This window comes from Protopterus annectens, chromosome 6.part0, assembly GCF_019279795.1.
Source record: "Protopterus annectens isolate FY-2018-M chromosome 6.part0, PAN1.0, whole genome shotgun sequence".
Taxonomy (NCBI): domain Eukaryota; kingdom Metazoa; phylum Chordata; order Ceratodontiformes; family Protopteridae; genus Protopterus; species Protopterus annectens.
The window spans coordinates 857909930-857934260 of record NC_056737.1 but is presented as its reverse complement, the minus strand read 5'-3'; the positions used below and the strand labels follow the sequence as shown (position 1 = coordinate 857934260).

General features: G+C 40.6%; 1 protein-coding gene across 1 annotated transcript in view; it reads left to right on the top strand.

Annotated features, from left to right (window-relative positions):
* TRAF3 (TNF receptor associated factor 3) overlaps positions 1-24331 on the top strand; it is a 793845-nt gene that overhangs the window by 645496 nt on the left and 124018 nt on the right. Inside the window, exon 8 of the mRNA XM_044074528.1 lies at positions 10141-10233. Within this exon, the coding sequence (XP_043930463.1) occupies positions 10141-10233 (93 nt within the window). The remainder of the gene's footprint in view (positions 1-10140; positions 10234-24331) is intronic.

Genomic DNA, 24331 nt, shown 5'->3' with positions numbered 1-24331 from the left:
GGGGCTTGCACCCCTACAAAACTGTTAAAAATAGAATTTTTTTTGTTTCTATTATTTTTTTTAATGTTTGAAGTTCCGAAACGATCATATGGTTTCAGCTGTATGAATTTTTCAAAGTTTCGGAAATTCAGTAATCTAACATAGATCTATATATAATATATGTATATATATATATATATGTGTCCCCTACACATGGTCGACATTTCAGAATGTTGAAGACCATATGGCCGAGACCATATGATCGACATTCAAAATGTCGGCCATGCAGAACCGGCATCTCTGTACAGTGCAGAATGGAAAGATTTCCATCTTCCGCAATGTAGTGTGATCTCGCAGTTGGTATATTTAAGTTCCAGGGGGTGTAGGAGGTCGCAGTTGGTATATTTAAGTTCCAGGGGGTGTGGGAGGTGAAGCAGTGTGAAGGTAAGTTTCTGAAATGTCGACCATGTGAAGTAGATCCATATATATATAGATAGATATATATATATATATATATATATATATATATATATATATATATATAGATATATATATAGATATATATATAGATATAGATATATATATATATATATATATATATATATATAAATATATATAGAGAGAGAGAGAGAGATGTTATGTGTATGTCTTTGTAGACGGAATTGAACAAAGCGCAATACATTTAACAATTTCTACAATTACTTTCATCATAAAACAGACTTGGTGAAATACATTGATCGCAAAAGTAAATAATGATTTACATTTGCAATTAACCAATAGACTATAATATACAGCCATAAAAAAATAAATAAAAATAAAAAGTAAAGGAACATACCATCCCTAAACACCACATAACCCCCTACCCGGCACAGACACTTAAGATACTACTGATCTGATGTCCTTTTCATGCTTGCTCACAAATGGATCTAGGATCCGATTATCGGATCTGACTCGGCCACATATGCAAGACTTCGGATTCAAGTCTTGAGCTCCACCCTCTACCCACAATGCTCTATCCCATCCCCTGCTCCTCAGATCTTGTTTGCGGATATCGAGGTAAGACAAACTATCCAAACTCAAGCAGTAAGAGAATTTCTTTTTGGTGTAATTCTGCTAAAATTTTGGTTATAGCTATTTTTTTTTCTAGTTACTGTTAAGATACTAACAACTTTCTTTCCTCCCTCTAGTTATAAGTGGCATCAGAGTCCTTTCTTTTCCTGCCATTTCTCTGTTTTTCTTAATACCATCCTTGGTACTTTGGCTTGTTACAGTTTCTTTTATATAGATATATATATATATTTTTTAATTTAAAAAAAAAAGGTAGAGGTTTTTTTTTTTTTTTTTTTTAGTATAACCTTTCTTTTCTTCGGGTTTCCCTTTGGCTGTTTACCCTTTTGTCTTTAGGGTTTACTAATTCCTTGCTGTTAGGATATCTGATAAACCTGAGAAACCCACAGGTTTCAAGAAGTGCACTTCTTGTGGGCATAAGATCCGTAATTCTGATGCCCAAAAGGAAGTGCGTGCATAGTCTTGGAGCTGCCCATCTGGACTCTTCCTCTGCTGTTTGTGTGACAGACAGAAGAAATAAATGAATCTTAAAAAGTTTGCTATCACCTGCAACTGGGTCTCAAACTCCCTCCAGAACTTTGCAATCTGCCTTGGAGTCTAAGAAAGGCCTATTCCAAAATCTTTGAGAGCTTCCTTGGAACCCACAGAAAAGTTGAGGAAAGTCTCGGATCAGACCTCTTCGGATCCGAAGTCCTTCTGGCAGCCCTTGGATCCACAGTGCTCCTCAGATCTCACTGGTTTAGACTCTGCTCTGAGCTCTCCTGTACCTTTCACCTCCTTCTCGGATACGAACATCAGAGGATGTATGCTGGATTTCATTTTTAAGCCAGTTTCTCTGGCCTTGCCCTTGCAATTATTCCAGATGCCGAGGAAGCATTCCAAGCCTCCGTCCACTGCATCGTCCAGAGCTTCAAGGAGTTTGACAGATGCAGTCATGGAAAGGCAGATGCAGAGATTTCTCAGTGCTCATATTCAGATGGGGGTCCTCCCAGCTCCATCCCCTCTTGGATCCATGAGTGCACCTGCCCAGCCAATTCTTTCTCCTTCTCCAATCCATCCTATGGCTTCGGAGTCCCAGGATGAGAGATCCTCGAGAGGTTCGATGTCGGATCAGAGGAAGCTTACCTCCTTGACTTGACCAGTCCTGCTCCAACACCTTTGGATCAGAGCAGGTTTGGGATCCAAGAGGTCGGCACTGGTTTGGAGGGGTTGGGTTCAGCTCCTACTTTGTCAGACCCATCCCTTTCCTCAGAGCATTGGCCCTGGACAGCTTGGATCTAATTCTCTCCAGAGGACACGGATCCAGGATTGGCCCCGATATCCCATCTTTGGATGCTTTGGCTCCGAGGAAGGGAGTAAGGTTTACCCAGGTCTGTCAGCTTTACAGGTAGTAGAAAGGGCTTTCCCTTTGCATAGAGAGCCATTCTCTCTAATCTTTTCCCTCACCCTCGCCCTTCATTGGGTCTGAGCTCTGAGCCCATCTTTTGTGCGCCTCAGTGTCGGCCATTTCTGGGAAGCCTCCACACATGTTCCCCAGAGGGATTCTTTCCTCTTCCAACACCTGTCCCGAACACCCCACAGAAGAGGTACCTCAGAAGAGAACGTGTAAGAGGAGGCACATAGACTCTCTTATCGTTCATAGGTTCATAGATTAGTACTAGGCTTACTGCCTTTATGGGCCATTTTAAGCATAGCCAGTTACCCCATGTGAGAATCAAACTCTGCACTTTTTGGTTGTAAGGTAAACACCTTAACCATTATACCAACTTTTCACATGGAAACTCTGGAGTCCGTCATGGAAGACACTGATTTTTGATGAGGGAGAAGGATCTCCCTGATCGTCACCAGATGGAGGATGTCTCCTTTAGGGACATCCAGGAAATCCTCAAACAGAAAGGTGGCTGGTCTTCCCAGTCTCTTTCTTCTGAGGAATCTGTGTTCTTGGAGGCTTTTGGGGCTGGCCTATCTACGTCTTGGGTAACCCCAGGCTAAAGAACTTACTGACCCAGTTTCTTGCAGGGCTTGGAAGGAAATGGACACTGTTGAGCTCATACCCAAGCATCAGGACACGTTTTTAGTCTCCCCTTCAGATAGGCCACACTGGAGCAAGGCAATCCCAGTTGATGCCATAGTTGTCATGGCAGCCACTAAGAAGGAGCTAGCGGAGCAAAGCTCCTCTGTCCATCCAACGAACAGGCAGTCCAGAGCGATGGGCAGATTTGGAAAACGTGTGTACACTTCAGCTGCTTTCGCACTGAAGTCGTCAAACTACCTGGCACACTTCACCCATTTGCAGAGAGATTTGACCAAGGAGCTTTCATATGCTTTCTTGGAGTCCATGTCTGCGGAAGATCTCAAGAAGGTTTTTCCTCAAGTGGTTATTGTTCTGTCCATTTCCAGTGCATTGATGAGGCTGATCTCCCATGCAGTGGAGGGTGCCTCACAAGCAGCCAGTTCAGGCATAACCATTAGGAGACATACCTGGATGAGGCTATGCAAATTTTCAGAACCCTTTAAGGAGTCATTTGTTAATTCCTCATTTAATGCTGTTCTTTGTTCAGACCATCAGTTAAAGGAAAACTCCTCCCTAGAACTTTAAAAAAACTGTTTTTTTTCACTCTCTTTGTTTCCTGACTAATTTTAACACCTCAAAATCAAAGTACTTTATTTGTAATTTTAGCCTGTTTTCCACAACATGGCTACCAATGGGGCTTAATGTATCAACGTGATCTTGTTCTCCCTAAACCCTTTCTCTTTTCCATAATACTTTGTATGACTCATGCCAGACACAAGGAAGTAACTTTGAATTCCCATGCCATTGACATATAATGGGATTTGGGAGGGTCACTGTTATTTTGTTTACCTTCTGTAAAAGGACTGCTTCTTTTCTGTCTCTAATCATCTTCGTTTATGTTTGGCTCAGACCTTCTTTTACACTATACTTAGAAGTTATCCAGCTACAGCCAGAAAAGTAACTATATTGCAGGCATTTGTTCAGGATTTTCTTTTGTAGTCTGAGGAATTGATTCTGCAAGGGTCTCTCAATGCAGTGAGAGTTTTAACAACTCTGCAGTAGTGTGGAGGGAGGGGAGTCTCATTTCCTTTTGAACTACAAAAGAAAACACTGAGCAAAGGCCAGCAATTTAGTTACTTTTCTGCCTGTAGCTGGATAACTTCTAAGTATAGTGTAAAAGAAGGTCTGAGCCAAACATAAATGAGGGTGATTATAGACAGAAAAGAAGCAGTCCTTTTACAGAAGGTAAAGAAAATAACAGTGACCCTCCCAAATTCCATTATATGTTAATGGCATGGACATGCAAAGTTACTTCCTTATGTCTGGCATGAGTCATACTAAGTGTTATGGGAAAGAGAAAAGGTTTCTGGAGAACAGGATCACATTGATATATCAAGTCCCATTGGTAGCCGTGTTGAAGAAAACGTGCTAAAATTACAAATAAAGCACTTAGAGTGATTTGGAGGTGTTAACATGGACCAAGAACCAAAGATAGAGTGAAAAAAACATTTGTTTTAGTTCTAGGGTAGAATTTTCCTTTAAAGATATGCTCAGCTGCAGTGAACAGGAGGGAAAGACTCTGTTTGCCGTTGGAATCAAATTTTCTACCCCTCAGTATACATTCTCTCAGAACCAATGGGGTAGTAAGGAAATGTGGTTCCAGAAATCTCAGGGACCTTTTCAGGATTCATGCAGGGACTCTTCCTCCAGAGGCAAAGGAGGAGGTTTCCATGGAAGATGTCACCTCAGATGCAGAGGGGAATCCGCAAAATCAGGGTTTCAGAGACTCCTTCTCTGATAGGCCCTATCAGCGTCCTGATGCATTTGCAGATTGTTTGCCTCTCGAGGCAGTTGTGGGTCATTTTTCCTTGCACCTAGACACCTGGACAAACATTACAAGAAATTCATGGATGCCAGGAATCATACCCAGAGGTTACTACATACCATTTTCCCTTCCCTCTCCTGTCCAAAGAAAGAAACTCCCTGAAGTTCCACCCAGTCAGAGGGAATACACAGCTCAGGAAATGCAAAAGCTGCTACAAAAAAATAGTCATCCAGGAGGTCCCACCCAAACAGACAGGATTCAGAACTTGCTCCTGCTTCTTTTTAGTGCCAAAGAAAACAGGGGACCTGAGACCAATTTTGGATCTAAGCAGTTTGAACTAATATCTAAAGAAGTCAAAGTTCCGAATGGTTGTGGTTTAGTCCACCCTGCCTCTTCTGCTCAAGGATGATTGGATGTGCTCTGTAGATCTCCAGGATGCATACTATTACATCAGAATAGATAAGCCGTCCAGGAGATGTCTGTTCTTTCAGCTGGGAGCCAGTCTTTACCAATTCAGAGCACTGCCGTTTGGAATCACCACAGCCCCCAGGGTGTTCACCAAATGCCTGGCAGTAGTGGCAGCTCACTTGAGATTGAAAGAATACTAGGTGTTTCCCCTTCTCAATGATGGGCTCCTCACCACCACATCCAGGCATCAACTTCTGCAAGCAAGGGATTACTTACTGCAGATCTCCAACACCTTAGGCATCTCAATAAACCAGGAGAAATCAAACCTAGTCCCAGTACAGACTTTGGAACTCAACTGAATACTATGACTCCAGTGACATCCCTACCTCTTCATCTCATCACATCATTGAGGGATCAAATACGGGCTACATCATGTCTCATCCACCCCCTCCAGCAAAGTTAGTACTACAGGCTCTGGGATTGATATCAGCTGCCTTTCTTTTATGCAAATTCTTTAGTTGACCTTGGCAGTTCAGTGGTCCATTTTTTACTAGCCCGTATCCTTTCCCATAAGACTCACTCCAATCTACAAGTCAAATTCGCTGGTGGATCCAATCCAATGACCTCTTTCTGGGCAGGCCAGTCTCCTTTCCTCCCCCAATTGCCACTGTGAACACAGATGCTTCCCAACTGGGGTGAGGAGAGGGGCATTTCTTGGGAAAGATGGTCCCCCTTGGAGACCAAGTTGCATATCAGCGCCATGGAGATGAGAGCAGTCCTCCTAGCATTACAAACCTTACAGGACGTTCTCCCTCTGGAACTATTGCAGTTCACACAGACAACATGTTAGTAGTGTGGTATATCAACAAACAAGAAGGAACCCATTCCTACCTGCTCTGCAAGGCCATGAGGGTTGGGAAAGGGCGATCTCTTCAGACCACTTTCTCATTGCAATGCACATACCAGAGAAAACACACGCACAGGCAGACAGACTCAGCAGATCCATTTTGATCCCCCATGAGTGGTCTCTCAATCTATCAATAGCAAACATGATCTTCAACCACTGGAGCCAGTCTTGCTATGACCTATTTGTTTCGCCCCACAACAACAAGTGCAGCAAGTACTTTGCTCTAATCCCCACTCTGGGTGAGTGACTGAGAGATGCTCTGATTCATGATTGGCCCCCTGGTCTCCTCTATGTTTACCCCCCTCTTCCTCTGATTCCAAAGTTCCTACAGAAAGCATGCTGGCTGAAGAGCACAGTCATCCTCATTGTCTCCTTCTGGTCTTGACAGGTATGGTTCCCCTTCCTCTGGTCTCACTTGAAATACCCTCCATGGATACTGGAACCCACTCAGGATCCTTTCTCACCCATCAGGAATTAACATCCCCGTCTCTGTACCCTCAAGCTGACTGCATGGTTTCTCCACTTCCAGTAATAGTCAAACAGTCCAGGCTTGCCTCCCTGTTTGTGACATTATTGGCCTCCCAGAAGACCTCCACCAAGAAAGTCTACAGAAGCAAATGAAAAGATTTTCTATTTGAGCTTCCAGTCAGAAAATTGACCCCTTTTTAGAACCTACTTTGGTCATTCTTGTTTTTCTCACTACTTTTTTTTAAGGAAGGGGCTAGTTTTTGTCTCTTTGGACTCGTCCAGATTATGTAAAGCCTTCATACAGGGATTTTTCCTCTTTAGACACCTAATAAAGGATCCCTGTCCTCCTTGGGATCTTACTGTGGTCCTTCAGGGATTTAACTCAGAAACTCTTTGAACCGGCAGATAAATGCAATGTCAAGTTTCTTTCTTGGAAAACAATCTTCTTAGTAGCTATTACTTCAGCAAAAATAATTGCTGAGCTTCAGGCCCTATTGGCTAAGCCTCCTTATGTTACATTTTGTAACAACAGGGTGTCTTTACGGACCAAACCATCTTTTCTTCCTAAAGTGGCAATGGAGACTAACATTAACCAGTCTATACAGTTACCAGTCTTATTCCCAAACTTTACAAGTAAAGGTGAATACATGCTTCACCTTCTTGATGTGCACAGACAATTGCATTTTTATCTTCACAAACCAAAACAGTTCAGGAAGTCTGACCAGCTGTTTGTATCTTTCACCCCTAACCGCTTGGGTCAGGCAGTTTCTAAGATTACACTGGCCAAGTGGATTGCATTTCAATGATTTATTCTCAAAAAAGATTAGAATTGCCATGGCAACCTAGAGCTCATTCCAGAAGATCTATGGCTATGTCATCTGCCTTTTTGTCTACAACTTCCATTGATGATGCTTGTGTTGTAGCTACTTGGTCAAATACTCATACTTTTGTTACACGTTAGAAACTAGACATTATTTCCAATTTTGGTTGAACAGTGTTCTGTCATGTCCTTCCGTAATGGCCTCCCAAGAGCTGTGCAGCCGAGGACTCTGACCCATTTGTGAGGAAGAATGAAAAGGACAGCATCAGATTTAGAAGTTATGTACTTGCCATAACTTGGCATCTGTGTTGTCCATTTTCATTCTTCCTCACCTTCCCCTCCCAGCCATCCCCTGGCCCTGTCACTCCTAGAAGAATCTTTGGATGGTATTGGAACCTTCATATTACTGGTGTGATACTCTTGTCTTTTTCTTGTGTCTGTTCTGTTTCTATAACACAGTGGGGAGTAAGGCAGCAAACTTGATCTGATGAGTTGGGGATGGGCTAGAGCATTATGGGATGAGCTCAAGATTTGGATCCGAAGTCTTATATATGCAGTCAAGTCTAATCCGAGTATCAGATCCTAGATCCATTTGTGAGGAAGAATGAAAATGGACAACACAGATGCCAAGTTATGTTAAGTACATAACTTCTAATTTACATTGGTATTTCCCCCCTACACCCCTGACATGTGGTCTGTGCCCTCAGTCTCCCCATAACTTGTATATACTAACTTCATAGTTGCACAACCACTGAGAAAGAGAAACTTCTTAGAATTATGTTATAATCAACTTAGAACAAGTTGACTTTAGCATAATTTAATCAATTGTACCACTGACAATATTAACCAAAATTATTGTCCAGGATAAAGAACAATGAGCATTCACTGGATAATACAGCCCCATTTAATTTCCTGATAGCACATATTTTATAAATGAGCACAGCACATGCTTATTTGTGTCACAGAAGTGAGCAAAAGTTTTGAAAGAAGTAGGTTGGGAGTTTTTAACCAATGAAAAAGATCTTGATTGTTGTTGAGAAGATATTCTGTTGTACCAGCTGTATGAATTCAGCACATCACTACTAAGGCATGCTGTTAGATTTTACTTTATAAAATAGTTCTACAGTTTGCAATTGAAAACAACATCATTGAATTGACGTAGCTTGACTCAGAATTGGAGTATGTGGATTGTGATGTTTTCATCAATAGTAGTTTTGTAACAGTTTGACATTGTAAGCATTTTTACCCCTTAAAAACAGGATCATACACTTTTTAAAAAGTCCTTACATACTTGACATTTTAATTTATTTATCTGTTAACCTGGTAAAACTGTAGGAAAAAAACATGCCTTTTTAGAGTGGCCATAAAGCACTCTGGTTAAATGATTTGCGCAGTGTCATACAGCAAGCAGGTGGTAACTAAGGGCATCAAGTTCAGGACAAAGTCAAGTTCCTCTGCACTAAACTGCTTATATAACGCAAATTTATGTGCCAATAAAAGTAGATTAGTTGTCTATCAAATCTATATGTTTGTTGCAGTTGGCTTTCATCAGCTTCTCTGCAAACCCCAGCGTACCTGATCCACTCCCTCTAAAATGCTTCCATAGCCTTAGCTCTCACCACTCCGTCCTGAACCTTGTCTGCCAGCCTTTCAGTAAAGTCCTTCCATATGTCATCTCTGAATTGAGTTCTCTTAGTGAACTTTCCTGCCTGCAGTCTTCCTTCCAAACTCAGTCCACTTCCCTTCCCCATTGATCATTTTATGAACCCATATTGCAGCCAGTCCCTTTTCTCAGCTAGTTTCCAAGTATATTTACCGTCCCCAGAATCTCCATCCAGTCACAAAAACTTATATTATTTTATATTACTTGCCAAAGAAATATTTAAGGCATTCCTCGAAGTGCCTGAATTTTGTTTTCATTGACATTTTCAGATATTTAACTGTACTTAGGAAACTAATGTTGAATGCATTTAAAGTGTTTTGAACTTGACATATCAAGGGAATGCTGAATGTTCCATTAATTGAATTGTGCTTATGTACAATAGTCTGGTTTTTATGTTTTTCTTTAGTTTGATTCATTGACTGCTGCATATGATGTTTATGAGCATGCAATTATGTATTTTATACTTTATTTATTTTACATTTGTTGACTGGGCTAGTCCAACTGGATACGTGTCCATTTTCAGTGGAGGCCCGGGGAGAAAAGCTCCATTATGTTTCCATTTAGTGTTCCATTACCAGAACTTGCCTGCTGTCCCAGTTTTAATTGTGTAGAAATAATTCAATATTGTCTCCTACTTGTATGGATATTTGTTTTAATCTAATATTTATAATAATTATGTGATTACTGAACTTTTCAGAGAGAAATACAGTTAGACCAGAAAATATACACATTCCATAACAGAATGTAGTCTGTTCATGTTAGAAATAACACAGGTGTGTGTTTAAACAAGATATGGTTGTATATAAAAAGTCTTAAAACCACATCATATGATATTTTATGCCAAGACAGGCCAGGGTGGTCTTAAGAGTAGTTTAGTCTTTTGGCTTTCTGGCTTCCTTTGTGCTGCTTCTTTGGTTAGAAGTTACAAGGTACATGGCCGGTTGCCACTGACAAAGATTTAAATGCTGCTCCTTTTCCTTTTCTTTAGGGGAATAAACATCAGATTATGCTTCATGAAAGCAATTCAGCTGCTCTGCATCTGAACATCATGAAAAACATGCACGATGCTCTGGAGGCTAAGGTAATGTTCTTCATCTAATCTAAGTATCATGTAATAACGAACTGCCATTTGATAACTTAAAAGCATTCATTTGATCAGTCAATGCCTTCCTTCCCTGTGCCCATTAACATCATCTTTCGTATCAAATGTTTCACGTGTATGTGTAGAATACAAACAAAGTTTAATGTACCTCAATCAGAAATATTTTGCTGGCAACAGCTAGACTTTTCCTTGAGGTCCATTTCTGATGTAAAATTCACAAAGCTACAAGTTCTGGAAAGTGTGTACATTATACCAGTCAGTTTGTTACAGTAGTAGGTCTGATAACTAAAAACATTATGGTCTGATAACTAAAAACATTATATGTCTTAGACCTATCTTAACATTTCTTTGTCTTTCTCATAAGAATGCTTGTCTGTTCATTGCATGTTATAGGAGCCATGTACTGGGCATCACTGTTTTCTTGTATATTTATTATGTATATATTATGGCATGTTAGTGTTATTTTTGCTAAGTTATTTATTTTTTATAGCTTCCCAAGTTAATGTTGAATACAGGCATTTTATTGACTAGCACGTCTCCCTGTCCACAAGAAAAAGAATAAGAAGCAAATAGAAAACAGGGAGAGCTAACACTATGCCTGATTAGTTCTTGGTTGATTCATCTTTTCCAGCAGTCACCACTAAGTAAAAACCTTAGATCTGTTTGTATGTATGTCCGGTTTATCCTTAGTACCGCATGTTATGATGTAGTGTACTAAAGTGCACATGCTCCTTAAGACCTCCACTTCTGTTTTATCACTCACACATTTCTTATCCTGATCCTTGTCATGGGAAAAGTATTGTTTTCATTGTGCCTAGGCAAAAACACTAACTTTCTTTGTGGCCATTGTACTTCAAGCCAAGACTGCAGTGTTGCTTTTTTATGCTGAAGAACATGCTGTAAAACACTGCTACAAGTTCCAGAAATCTAATCCTGTCTCTCAAATGCGCCATATGGAGAAGGTTTTGGCTTGTCTTGTGACAGAGATTGAGGCTGTTGAGAGCTCCTTACATGAAGATCAGAGGTGTATTGTCCTTTATGTTGGACTTCTGTCCTCAGCTAGCACATCCAGTGCATAAAATTCCAGACTGCAGTTCTCCAGGGGGGTCTTGCCACAGCTGCAGGGGAGCCATGGTTGTATCATGTAACATGCCTAATGCTTTTTTCATACATTAGTATCTGGTGCAGCACATAACATTTCTTCTGTTCACTCGTTTGAACATTACTTGCAGTACAGAGTTGCTATTTGATCTCTCCTGTGCACACAAAAAACTAGCCATTGTGTTGGAGGTCTGAAGAAGGAACTTCATATGTTCTCCGACTGTGACAGCTTGCCCCTGTGGTCTCTATTAATGACTTTCTTGCCCACTTTCACAGTTCCAAACTTTCTCAATAAACTGAGAGATGCTGTTGTAAACTCTCCCCACCCTGAGTTCTAAGGATCACCGTCTTTAAGGCAAAATAAAAGATTCTTCATTGTTGATTGTTCACTGCCACAAAGACATTTCAGGACACCATGACTTTGGTAGCCTGGATGAGGATGCAGCAAAGGACCCCAATGGTCACACTCTTCCTGGTTCTGTTTGCATATCTGAGGACAGTGATGTGTCTGTGACTACAAAGCCATCATGCCCTCATAGACAAACAGACAAAAGACAGACATTTTAGGATGAGATCCTTGTTATTGGGCTTTAGAGTGGTGGATGTTCCCCACCATTCTGATCTGGGCTTTCCCTTCCTGAAGCCAAACCCGTCATAGGTCCCGATGACAAATGCTTCACTGTCATGTTGATGAGGACACTTGGTACTTACTCTTCCTTCATTCAGGAAATAGATCTACTTGGAACAGAAGCTTAATATAAACCGATGAAACTAGGGGCAGTGTTTCTTACCACTGGAGCTGTGGAAGGGGAGATGAGACCAAAGCCCCTTATGCTTTAGCCATACAGGTAAGCAGTCATGTGACACGAGTAAAAAACGAGACTAACACTCATACTGAGTTTGAGATCGGCAGTATAATCTGGCCAAGAATGAGTCATCACCCTGACACCTGTTCACGTATCATAGGAATTCAAAGAACTGGACTTTCTTAGCTGTAGCTGTTGTCTTGTGCTGGTGCTGAGGATTTGAGAATCCTCTCAGGTTAGGCTCTTTTAGGAGTGGAACACCCTGAAAATCAACTTGTTTGCCACAAGGGAAATTGCAGACCTTCTTCTGTCCTGATTGTATCAGCAGAACAAGAAAGGAGTTGACGATGGTTGCAGTCTGTCTCTGTCCCAGACCAGGGAAGATTCATTTGCTCTTTTTGCCTTTGATTTCACAGAATTCCAAGTCAGAACAGAACTCATCTTTGTTCTGTGGTGTTCAAGTAGTAAGTGATTTCAGGTTCTCCATACCTTTACAGTGCAAGAAACTATCAAAGTTCAAGGCAAAGACCCCGTGCCTTCGGGTATGAATCCTTATTTGGATCCATTTCTTTCTCCTACCTTATCTTCCAGTGGAGGCTTTAGAAGTGACTGAAGGTGCCATGAAACGATCCTTTCAGCTGTAATTTTCTGAATGAAAAGAGGTTTTCTATCTGGATGGAGAGCTGAGCTTTGTTTTCTCACTTATATCACCACCTTTATGACTTGGACCTCAGTTGTTCAGTGGTCAGGGTACATACTTTATGGCATCTCTTCTTATCAAGACCTTATTGAGGGCTGAACTGTAGCCTAGCACTGGTAGTCAGTTCTGCATCTTTATGTTTTTGAAGGCCCTTTTCTTCTTTGGGTCTTGAACTTTATATTTGACAGGCTCATTCTTCATCTTTTCAAACTGGCTTCTTTAGTGTGTCTGGAGTCCATATTTTGGGAGATGCTGTGTTTGGTGGCCATTACCTCTTTTCATAGTTTCTCCATGCATATCAGTAGAGGTCCCTGTTTTATCTTTCACAAAGATTGAGTGTCACTTATGACTTACCCACACTTCTTTCCAAAAGTGGTGTCAAAGCTGTCCTTAATCATCCACTCCATTCCATTTGTCTACATGTTTCTTAATGGAGGCAGAATTCAGGGCAGACAAGACCCTTCATATGTTGGATCGGGCAGTGTGTTGCATCAAACAAACTTAAGTTGCAATAAAATTAATTGTCCATGTTTTGCTGCATCCCTATTTAGTTACATCATTGAGCTTTTGGTACTTTGGGTGTGTGGAAGTTTCTCTTAACCTCTAAGGTTGTGCATGCAGTCACAGAGCTAGTTTATGGTGCAAGTGTGTGTTTTCTGTGGACTTTATTTTTGTGATGTTTGTTGATCCAACAAAAGTTCACTTGATGAATTAAATCTCTTAGATGTTTATAGCCAGCTCATATTTACCAGAATAGGGTACATTTGTCTAGACAGACAGAACAGATGTTGCTACAGGTGGGGGGGGGGGGGGGGCAGAGTAAACCCTCTGGTAAATGGATTGCCTACAGCATTGATTTGCCACCTGGAGATGAACCACATCTTGGAAAATGCTACTTTTCAGAGCCCACTCCATAAAAGACATGGCTTCTTTCAGTGCTTATTTCAAAAGTGTGTTCATTCCAGACATTTGTGGTATGGTTTCTTGTTTATTGTTTCACATCTTCATTATTTCTGGGACTGTGGTTCCAGTCATCAGTCATCTTATGGCACTTCAGTCTTCAAGACTCCACATTCTAAATCCTTACATTTGGCCTTAATCTGCCTTTGATCACCCAAAAACGTTTACAATTCCTACTGACTGGAATGTTTCAGAGCAGTAGTTGTCAACTACAAAAGGCTTTTAAAGACAGTTGAAGCAAATACATGCACACTGTGCACTGAGCTGGGAGGAGGCCTTCTGCAATGGCTACATCTTTACCTCCTGCTTGCCCCCACTGTTCTGCAATTCCATCCAGTTTCTCTGAGTGGATGAATTTTCCTTTAAGTTAGAAAGTATATAATTGCCTATTGCTGTGTAGTTTTGTTTCTTTATCATACAGGCTGTGCTTTCTCTAAGGACATTGAACAAAATAATCCAGGGGCTGAGTACACTGTCCTAGCCTGGAGTATGATGTAGTGTGTGCACGTACGTGAGTGGCAGATGTCCTGTGCTCAGAGATGAGAAACTGTTCCAGGCTGAGGATATCAGAGGGTCAGAAGAGGAAATTCAAACATTTGCTCACCGCAGGAATCCTCTGCACAGATTGGATATTTCTCACCTTTTAAGTCTGGAGACTTGGACTTGTGATTTCTGTGTTGAGCTGCGTTGCTGTAACACACTTTGTGTACTTTTGCTGCTAGTTGTATAGCTGTCTTATATTCACTTCCTTTGTGGCCTTGAACTGTTTTGTAAGATGCTGTTTACAGTATAACTTCGTGGCTCAGACATGGAAGCAAGTATAACATATAAGCAACAGCTAGCTAGCTGGATGGATAAGTAGATAGATTTTAGCAGTAATGGTGCAGTCTTTTGCTCATATCCAGTGCTGTGGCTGTGACAACCAGCCACTGTTTGTTGCAGACTGCACAGGAATCTCTTCTACAATATCATCATATCCATTCACAATACAGTTATATGATAATTAATCATTTTTTTAGTTATGAAAGCCCTTGTACAATAAGTGATACATCTCTAATGTCATGGTGTCCTGCCTCAAGGCGTTAGTTCTATCATGGCCTAATTGGCTACATCTGGCCCTTAAAGCAGGCTTATTCTGTGAAAAAAATCAGTGCTTAATAGAGTATAGGTGCTGCTGGAATTGATTACTTTCTGATCTGCCAGTTTATCTTCAGTTACTCACGGCCTTTGAAGAGTGAATTACTACTACTTCTGATGATTTTTTCTTTTAATTGCGACTCTGCTGAACCTTTCCATATTTGGATTTCATTATTTCCTTTCTGAGCAAGACAGTAATATTCAGTCAGAAAGTATAGTTTTGTGAAAATTTAAGACTGATGTTTTTAAAAGAGGCAGCAACATTTTCTGTAGCTTCACACATTCACAACAGGTATTCTTGTAAAGATCTTCGAGACTCAGTTTCTAAGGTAAATGGTTCATTTGATGTTTAGAGTAGTAGTCGATATACTAATGTTAATGCAAGCATTTACCAGTTAAGTTTCTTCTTACACCATTTTTCTTAAAGCTCTGCAGAAAACTGTTCTGTCATGTATAAACAAACTAAAACAAGTTGCAAGTCAAACATTTTATTCCCTTTGTGCATGTGCAATCAGCCATCCGTCATCGTGCCTTCCTGAAAACATTTGGTGCTGGGACTTTCCAGAGTGCTAACCTTTTACTGGACTGAGATATTTTACTGATTATTCAATGACGTACTGTTTTCATATTTTCTGAGGTTGCATAGCTAGATTGTGTGATTCAGTACTAGAATACAATGCTGCTACTTTTTCTTTTCTGCAGCTAGAATAGAAGTACTGACCCTGAAATGCTTTATTGTGGCTCCGAACTCTTCTGTGTTGAAGTTAGAGGTAATGCAAGCTGTTGCTTTCTCAGCTTGCCTCATGATGTTTCTGAGTAAGAAGCAGTCTTCTTTCAGTTATGAGTGAAGTCTTTGTTGAAGAATTTAATGTAGAGTCCAATTTCTGCTCATCTAGCTTTGGTTGCTCTTACGTCATGCTGCTGTTTCATATGAATCCTTTAAGTTTCCTTTTTTTTACTACTGTCAGTAATGTATTTAATGTACACTTGTACCTGCACATGTGCACATGCACACACACTTACAAATACGTGATAAGATGTCCATTTATAGGATTTCAGAAATCAAGACTGCTGGCAGTGTGGCCTAGAGGGTTAAGGCTATGAGCTGTCAGTCATACTGCGGTCATGATTTTGAGCAAGTCAGTTGGCCAGGTTTACTGGATAAACATATTAATTGAAAAAAAGAGTGTGTGTGTCTGTGTGTGAAAACTTTTTTTTTTTTGTTTGGTAAATCGTTGAGGATTGCAGACATTAAATAATGACAGACATTTGAGCTTTAGATCTTGTATCCTTCAGACAAATGCATGCTTACACAAAACCTGTTCAAGCAATTTTCTAAGTTTATAAGGACAATTTTTAAAATCTGTCCCTGATTTAACCTTTTGTCCCCCTATTATTTTGCTTTTCTCCAGAATCCTTGAGCAAAGAAGATGAGAGGTATCATGAATATAAACATAAAAAAAGAATCACAATTGTCTGAGCACAATCTGCTTAATCGTAGATCCAGAAATCAATCTGATATAATCTGCTTAAGCATAAAACAAAATTTTTGCAGAAGAACAGCATTCTCCACCATGTGAGGTGCTGTGCTTTCCATATTCCCTGTTAAATAGCTCAGAGGTTATGTGTCTTTTAGGTAAGTATTCAGTTTTGATGCAAAACTGAATATGTCCTTTTTTCCCCTGACAGTAACCTTGGACTTCAAATCTTAAGTAGGGAGGTGATGCGGGAGTTGAAGGATTCTCCCACTGCAAAGAATTCTGGTGCTTTTTATCCAGTATATTGAACTTGTTTGTTCTGGTCCTTTTTCAGGATACCATTGTTTGGGAAGTTAGGTTGAGGCAGCTGTGCATCAGTGAGGCTTAGTAAAATACAAACTTGCATATGTATTTCGTGTGTGTGTGTGTGTGTGTATGAGAGAGAGAGATATTTATTTTACCTGTTTTGCTTACGTATGTATGTGTGTACCTGTATATGAATATGTGGGTGATTGATGTGCAGTGTTGCGTACACTGTGTGGAAAAAATGAGTTGTACTTTATAAATTCCCTGCTCCTACATCGCCAGATATTCTGCAGCACATTATATTTGCTTCGTAGCAGAAAGAGATAATAAGCTTAGTCTGCCCTTTAAATGCATTTAACATTCTGCCTCTACCTCTATGTAAATTCACATTCTCACATATTCCATGTATCTGTTCTGCCACCCCAGTACCACACAGGTAGTCAAAAGATTTGATCTGGTGTAAAGCCTTGACTTACACTCCAGACAATCCATATTTGACTAACAGCGTGGACACTGAAGGGGCCATGCCGGGAAGGATGAGAGTGGATGGCCAATGCCAACTCACCCATCCTCTGGAAAGGGGAGACAGCTTGGCTTGTTGCATTGATGGCAGTTGCAGGAGTGCAAATATGTCACCCTCAGCACTGAACCTGGAGTACCCAAGCTGCACATGGTGTGCATCTTACTGTGGATTTTGCACATGTGGAAGTACACATGTTGCTCCTAAAGGCAGAAGTAGTCGAGCTCACAAGCTATCGACTGAGTGAGGTTAGGACAGTCCTCAAAATCAGCAGACTGGCCTGCTCTGTATTGCCCAACTTCTGCATCTGCTAGAAAATAAATGGGCTGGAGAGATGTTACCATGGGGTACAGGAACTACCAAAATCCAAGACAAGACAAACTACAGATCAACACACTGGAAGGAAAAATACAGGACACAGTAGAATAGCAATACAAAAGTGTTTTTATGCAACCATTTAGCACTTTCATCCTCTGTAATATGGACTTCATTAGAATTTGATGAATTCCATATTACTGATGACAAAAGTGCTAAATGGTTGAGTAAAAATGCTGTTTTATTGCTACTCTACTGTGTCCTGTGCCTTTCCTTCCAGTGTGTTGGTTTGCTGTTTGAGGAACTACTAGATCATTTGGGTGCAGGAAAAAGAACCATTGTGCCAGTCCAGCAGACCAAAAAAAAAAGCTTTGTCCTGATGTAATAAGAGAGTTTATTCCTGCCCCTCACTGGGGCTTAAGGTACTTGCTTGTCTCATCTGTCCAAGTTCATCCTCCTTATGGAATTGGCAGTAAAAGGGCTTGGGACCTCAGTATGGCTGGACTGAAAGAGGATGCTGTCTCCTAAGGTGGGCTTCCAAGTAGCCCAATCCACTGCTAACTATGTTAATGATGTGGCCAGATATAAAAGTGTAGGCATGTGCCTGCACAGGATGTCATGAATAAAATTGTCTTCCCTCATGAAGAAACAAAGAATCAATGTCCTGGATCTTCCATTTTAGAAGGAAGTTCTCTTACACCATGCATATTTTACAAACTGGATAATGACCACACTGTTGCATAACTAGCCAATCTCAAAAAGAAAGAAACCTTCAACTGTCAAAGGAGTGCTGTCAAGAATCATGCAGTTTTTCCACTCCAATGTTGGCAATGTCTCACAAGATGATTACTCTGCTGATTTAGCTGCAACTGTCCTGCGTTTGGTCTGTGACTTTCCAAATAAGAGTGTGGATCTTTAAATTTGTCTTCTTTGGCCTGGTGAAAAATCATCAGTGACATGTAAGGTCTACATGAGGTCACTGTTGACCACATTTTGGAGATCACTGAGTCTGTCCCAGAAAAATCCAAACTGATTGACCAGTGAGTTACAGCAATGCTCTTGGGAGAGGCCAAGACTTTACTGCTGAAAGAAGCCATATAAGTTGTCTTGTACTCGGAACAGAGTTGGGGGATTTCTCACATCCTTCTAAGAGTACACACATGGTTTCTGTACTCCTTTGTATCTCAGCAGCTTTATCCAGCATGTCTGGTTTGCTTAGCTTCTGTTGATGATCTTCCAGGAGGTCATGCTTTTGCTGTCGCAGGACATCTGAATTACACTGGATGCCTCTTGCCATAGCAATTTGAGACCAGACACGTTTTCTCCAATTTACTCTGAGCAGTATTAGTTCCATTACAAAGCATTGTCATTTAGACTTTCACCACCTACGGTACTTTTCATGGTGTTGGGCGTGGTGACCAAAGTCTTGTAGAAGAAGAACATCGATATATTCACCTATTAGCTGACTGACTCATAATAGTGTAATCTGTTGGGTTGTTGGAAGCTTCCCTGTAGTGAGCATTGGCTGCAGTCTCGGGTTGAACATACATTTGGAGAAGTCTTCTCTGTCTCCTCTTCAGAAGATAGCCATCATAGGCATGCAGTTGGATACTCTCCTGTTCTAGTCTTTTCTGTACTGAGAAAGCCCAGGATTTCAGTGGGTTTGGTGTCTTAGATGAGGACTCAGTTCAGAGTTAAGGCCAAGATCTTCCTGCATTGTTTCAGCTTGATGGCTGTAGCATTCTTAAAGATTTCATTTGCATGCCTTAAGGTTCTGGCTGTTACAGTGGCTGCCAAATATCCGAGTACTGATGGACCTTCTCCTGGTGTTAGACCTCTTATCTCCATGTACTGGAGTGATGAACTGTTTTCCTTCTAGTAAATGTCCCTTAACTGAGCTAAGACCCATAACAGGTTGTAGTTGGACAATGTGCTACAAGGTGGGGAGTGCACATCATAGAATGAGTGTAGTCTTTCCTGAAGAGGGAGGAACACAGCATTACAGGCAATTGCCATGGCCCTAAAGGTCTTGGAGACAAAGGCAGAAAATCTATCTGTCAAAAGAAGTTAAAACAAACAAGGGTTAAAAGGACATGATCCCATTGCAGAAAGGCATATGGACCTGATTTTCTGAGTCAAAGACAGTTCTCAACTATTTACTCAGCTTTTCACATCCCTTGAGGATAATAAGCTGACCAACTCTGCGACACTCATCCTGTACTGTTTTAGAGCTGCTGGCTCAAAGACCTTGTCTGGTTCAACTCTTTTGATTTTACAGCACTCCAGATATCAATCTTTTTGTCACTTGTGAGATGAGAGTGTGGTCCTTCCTCTGTTCTGTCCTTTGAGGCAGGGCAAAAGAGAGCTAACAGTTTATGTATTCTTCACCCCATGTCAGGGGGGATTGTGTATGTTGGCCAGTCATTCCCACTGACACTGCTCCTCATTGCATAATACAGGGAAGAAAAAACATTTCAGTCAGTTGTATCCCTTTTAATGTATGAGTGTCTCACGGTCCTTGTCAAGGATTTCCATCATGGCTGGAGTGACAACTGGCTTCATCACAAGGCCTAGCTTCTGATGCGTTTTCCTTGGTCTTGAAAGATCATCAGACTTGTATCACAAGTATTTATTTATTTAAGCTTTGAGGAAGACTTCCACTTGGCAGACCTGTGTCTTTAGGCAGATGCAGGTCATAGTCTGGGCAAAGATGGCAAGGCAAAACGAATCAAAAGACCATGTTTGCCTTGTCTTCACCCACCCTGTGCTCTGCCCCTCTTCTCAAGAATGGTAAAGCAGGTCAGTCCAGGGACAGATTTATGAGGCTACAGTTGAAAAATACTAGGGTATCACATTGTTTAACTTGCAGAGGGAACGTCTGTTATGGAGATGAAGCTGGCATTGAGTAATAAGTCTATCCCTCCATGGAGTTTTATTTATCTGTTGATGGATATTTAAATCTTTCATTCTGGTGTTAGCAGAGGTATTTCATTTGTTGAGATGCAGGAGATCAAGGAAGACTGGGTCACTAATGGTTCAGAATGCAAGGTTTAGGTCACAGAAGAACATATAAAATAGACAGTAAACAGATAGTGATTCAAGCCTTTCCTGGTAGGCTACATCTTTAGACCAGCAATGTTCTTTGTTAGGAACCTCTTGGGTCTTTCTGATTGCCTAATATGTCTATAAAGGTACATCCCAAAAAGGGCATTGTCTTCTATAATAGGTCTAATTAGGCCAGCATGCAAGGCTATGATAACCTCTTTTGAGTTGGATAACCTTCCTTTAAATATTAGTTGTGCAACATAAAATGATTTTCTGGATACTAATGCTACATGATGGTTAAATGAGAGAGTTATTGACCAGTGTTCCCAGATCCCTAACTACTTTGTCATTTTGAGAAGCATTAGCTACATTGTATTTTGATGGAAAAATGTCTTTACCCAAATGAAAAAAAATACTGCACTTTGCATTTGATTTAATCTGTTTTTAGCACTCCACTTGTTTACAAAGGTAATTTCCTGCTGTGATATGAGGGTGTTGGAGGGGGAATTGACAATAAACACCCATATTGCGATTCAGGAGTTGAGCTTCCATTGGTTATTCTTTCTGGTCTGAAGATCATGAAAGTAGACAGTGAAAAAGAGAGGTCTCAGCAGGAAGCTCTGAGGTACACCACTAGTTTATTTGATACTTAGAAAGGAGGCATCTGCCATATTTTGACAGTGCAATTTCTGTCCTTTAGAGAGATTGCTACTCTTGACCAACAGGTCTGGAGTAATATGATCCACCTCATCACTTAAGTATCAACATTTGAGGCTTTTAGATTATAAATGATGCAGATGTGGGGAGCAGTGCCAAATGCTTTGGCTAGATCCAGGTAAGATGTGTGGACAGGATGACCACTGTCTACAGCATGATTGAATTTCTCGAAGAATTTGACTAAATTAAGTAAGCAGGAATGAACCTCCTTTGACAAAGTCAAACTGGTGTGGATCTAGCCTAATAAAAATTTTGATATTGTAGTTAATGAGGTTAATTATAATGTGTTCCTTTTGCAAATCAGAGTAGTCAGTCTAATAGGTCTACAAATCCTAGGGTCCATGGTTATCACTGCCCGTATGTAGGGGGATCACCACTGCAGTTTGCCATATTTCTGGAACATACCCTGTATGTTGGCTTGTAGTGGTGCTGCAGTAGCGTTGTCGCCTCACAGCAAGACGTTGTCGCTTTCGATTCTCAGCCAGAGCATCTTCTGTGTGGAGGCATGCGTGAATGGGCGTGCCTTCGTTGAAGGTTGTGCATCAGGGCTGGTAACTCGGCACGTAAAAATCCACTACCAAACATTAGCAGACCAGAGTTCCGCTGTGGCGACCCCTAACCGGGATAAGCCAGAAGACACAACAACAACCCTGTATGTTGGCTTGTATTAAAAAGTTTTAAGGGGGGAATTCAACAAAGGCATGTTTATCATTTCTTACAGCACATCAAGGTGACTTATCTGACCCCATGGAAGTAATATTTTTGGTCATAGAAAGTCCCTTTAGCATGTACTCCTTTGCGCTGTTAGGAGATGTAACTGATATGGGAATAATCAGGGGAGGTGTAATAGTCTGTGCAGTAAATTTTGCACTAAATGTGCCTGTTAGTATATTTGCTATGTCATTTGGGTCATAGAGGGCGGTGTCGTTACGGATGAGCTCCGAACACTACTGGGTGGTGATTCCTAGTTTTCTAATATAAATACAAACTAATTTATTATTTATTTATTTACATTTGTTAACCGTAAGCCACAGTGGTGCAGCGGTTAGCATTGTCGCCGCACAGCAAGAGGTTCTCCCGTTCAAGTCTCGGCTGGAGCGCCTTCTGTGTGGAGTCTGCATGTCCTCCTTGCGGTTGTATGATGTTTAAAGACATGCAGGTAGGTGCATATGTGAATGGGTGTGCCTTCTTTGAAGGTTGGCCATCTGGCTGGCAACTCGGCAACGTAAAATCCACTGCCAATCATTAGCAGACCAGAGTTCCACTGTGGCGACCCCTAACCGGGAAAAGCTGAAAGACTTTTTATTTACATTTGTTAACCATGTAGTGTCCGACTGGGTTGAAATGCCCATTTTCAGCAGAGACTCTGGGAGAAGACCTCCACAAGAGTACTAATTAAAGTACAAGTATTTAAGAACAAATAAAGCAAAAATGTTACAAGTTTACTACAAGGAATACAAGTCAAAGCAAAACATTTATATATAAAGAGAATAAGTGAGGTATATTATGAAGTTATATAATGTATACAATATCCCAAAACAAATCAGAAATTTAGAAGTTATACGAAAGTATACAGTGTTGTCAAGAAAAATCAGAGAGAGAATATTCAAGCAATGCAAGAGATGAGCAGTATACTCCACAAACGAAAATGAAGAATAAAACTCCAAACCACAACGTAGTATAAGTAAGCACTTTCGTTTACTAAAATACAGCAAACTTCTTCAGACAATAAGTCCATGCAGTAACCAACTTAAATACTATACACATATGACATCATCATGTACATGTGGCAAATCCTGCCCACATTTAAACTGACAACAACCAAGAACCACAATTAAATTACATCAGTACATTAAACCCACCAATTAATCTAAATTAATAATATTAAAATCAGTATTATACATAATTGTTATACATAATTAAAAGCTAGGAACTCATGCTAAAAAGTTTAAACTTTTTACTTATAATACTTATACTACTTTGTGGTTTGGAGTTTTACTCTTCATTTTCGTTTGTGGAGTATACTAATTTTGTACATTCTTATTGTGTTTTGGTTTAATAAAGAGATGAGCAGTACTAGGAATCTTATGCCAGAGATGAGCAATAATAGGAAGTGAGACTAGCCAGGAGACATACAGGAGCAAAGCCAGTTAGTATTTAAATAATCTTTCAGGGTAGTTTTAAATGTGGACAGATTAGGATTTTTTTGGATGTGCTGAGGTAGATTGTTCCAGTCCTTGGCTATTATATAGGAGTAGAGGAGTTGCCATAATTGTGAGACTGGGTCACTTTTAGTATTAGTCTGTTGGGTGACCTAAGGAGCCTACAGTTAGAGTTAGGTTGGACTAGGTTTGAAAGAGCATAGCAGTCTGTAGGGTTGTATATGATTTTATGGGCAAAAGAAAGTTGCTTTAGTGCTAACAGGTTGGGAATTTCCAGCCAGTTGAGTCATCGGAGAGTTGTACAGTGGTGGATTTTATGGGGTTGATTGGTGGCAAACTTAGCTATTTTGTTATAGCAGGACTCTAGTTTATTGAAGTCAGTTTTGGATAGGTTGATAAGGATCTGAGAGCAGTAGAAGAGGGTGGTTATCAAGTGAGATCTTGCAGTGGCAAGTCTAGCTTTCTGAGTAAGGTAAGGTTCAACCCTGTAGAGAGCTCTGAGCTTGGAGTGGGATTTTTTAATTGTAAGGCAGATATGTTTATCAAGTTTTAGTGCATCATCTATATTAACTCCTAGGAGCTTGGTCTGATTGATGGGTTCGATAATTGTACCATTGGAAGAGTGTGTGGAGAGGGGTGGTGTGCTGAGTTTGGAAGATTTGTTAGAGAGGATAATGAGTTTGATTTGAGTTGAGGAAGAGTCGATGGCTATTAAGGTAACTTTCAATGTCCTGGAAAGATGTTTACATATTTTGTTGAAGTTGTTGAGTGGAGTGGGCTAAGCAAATAAGAGAGAAATCATCAGCATATTGGGTGATGGTGACATGTTT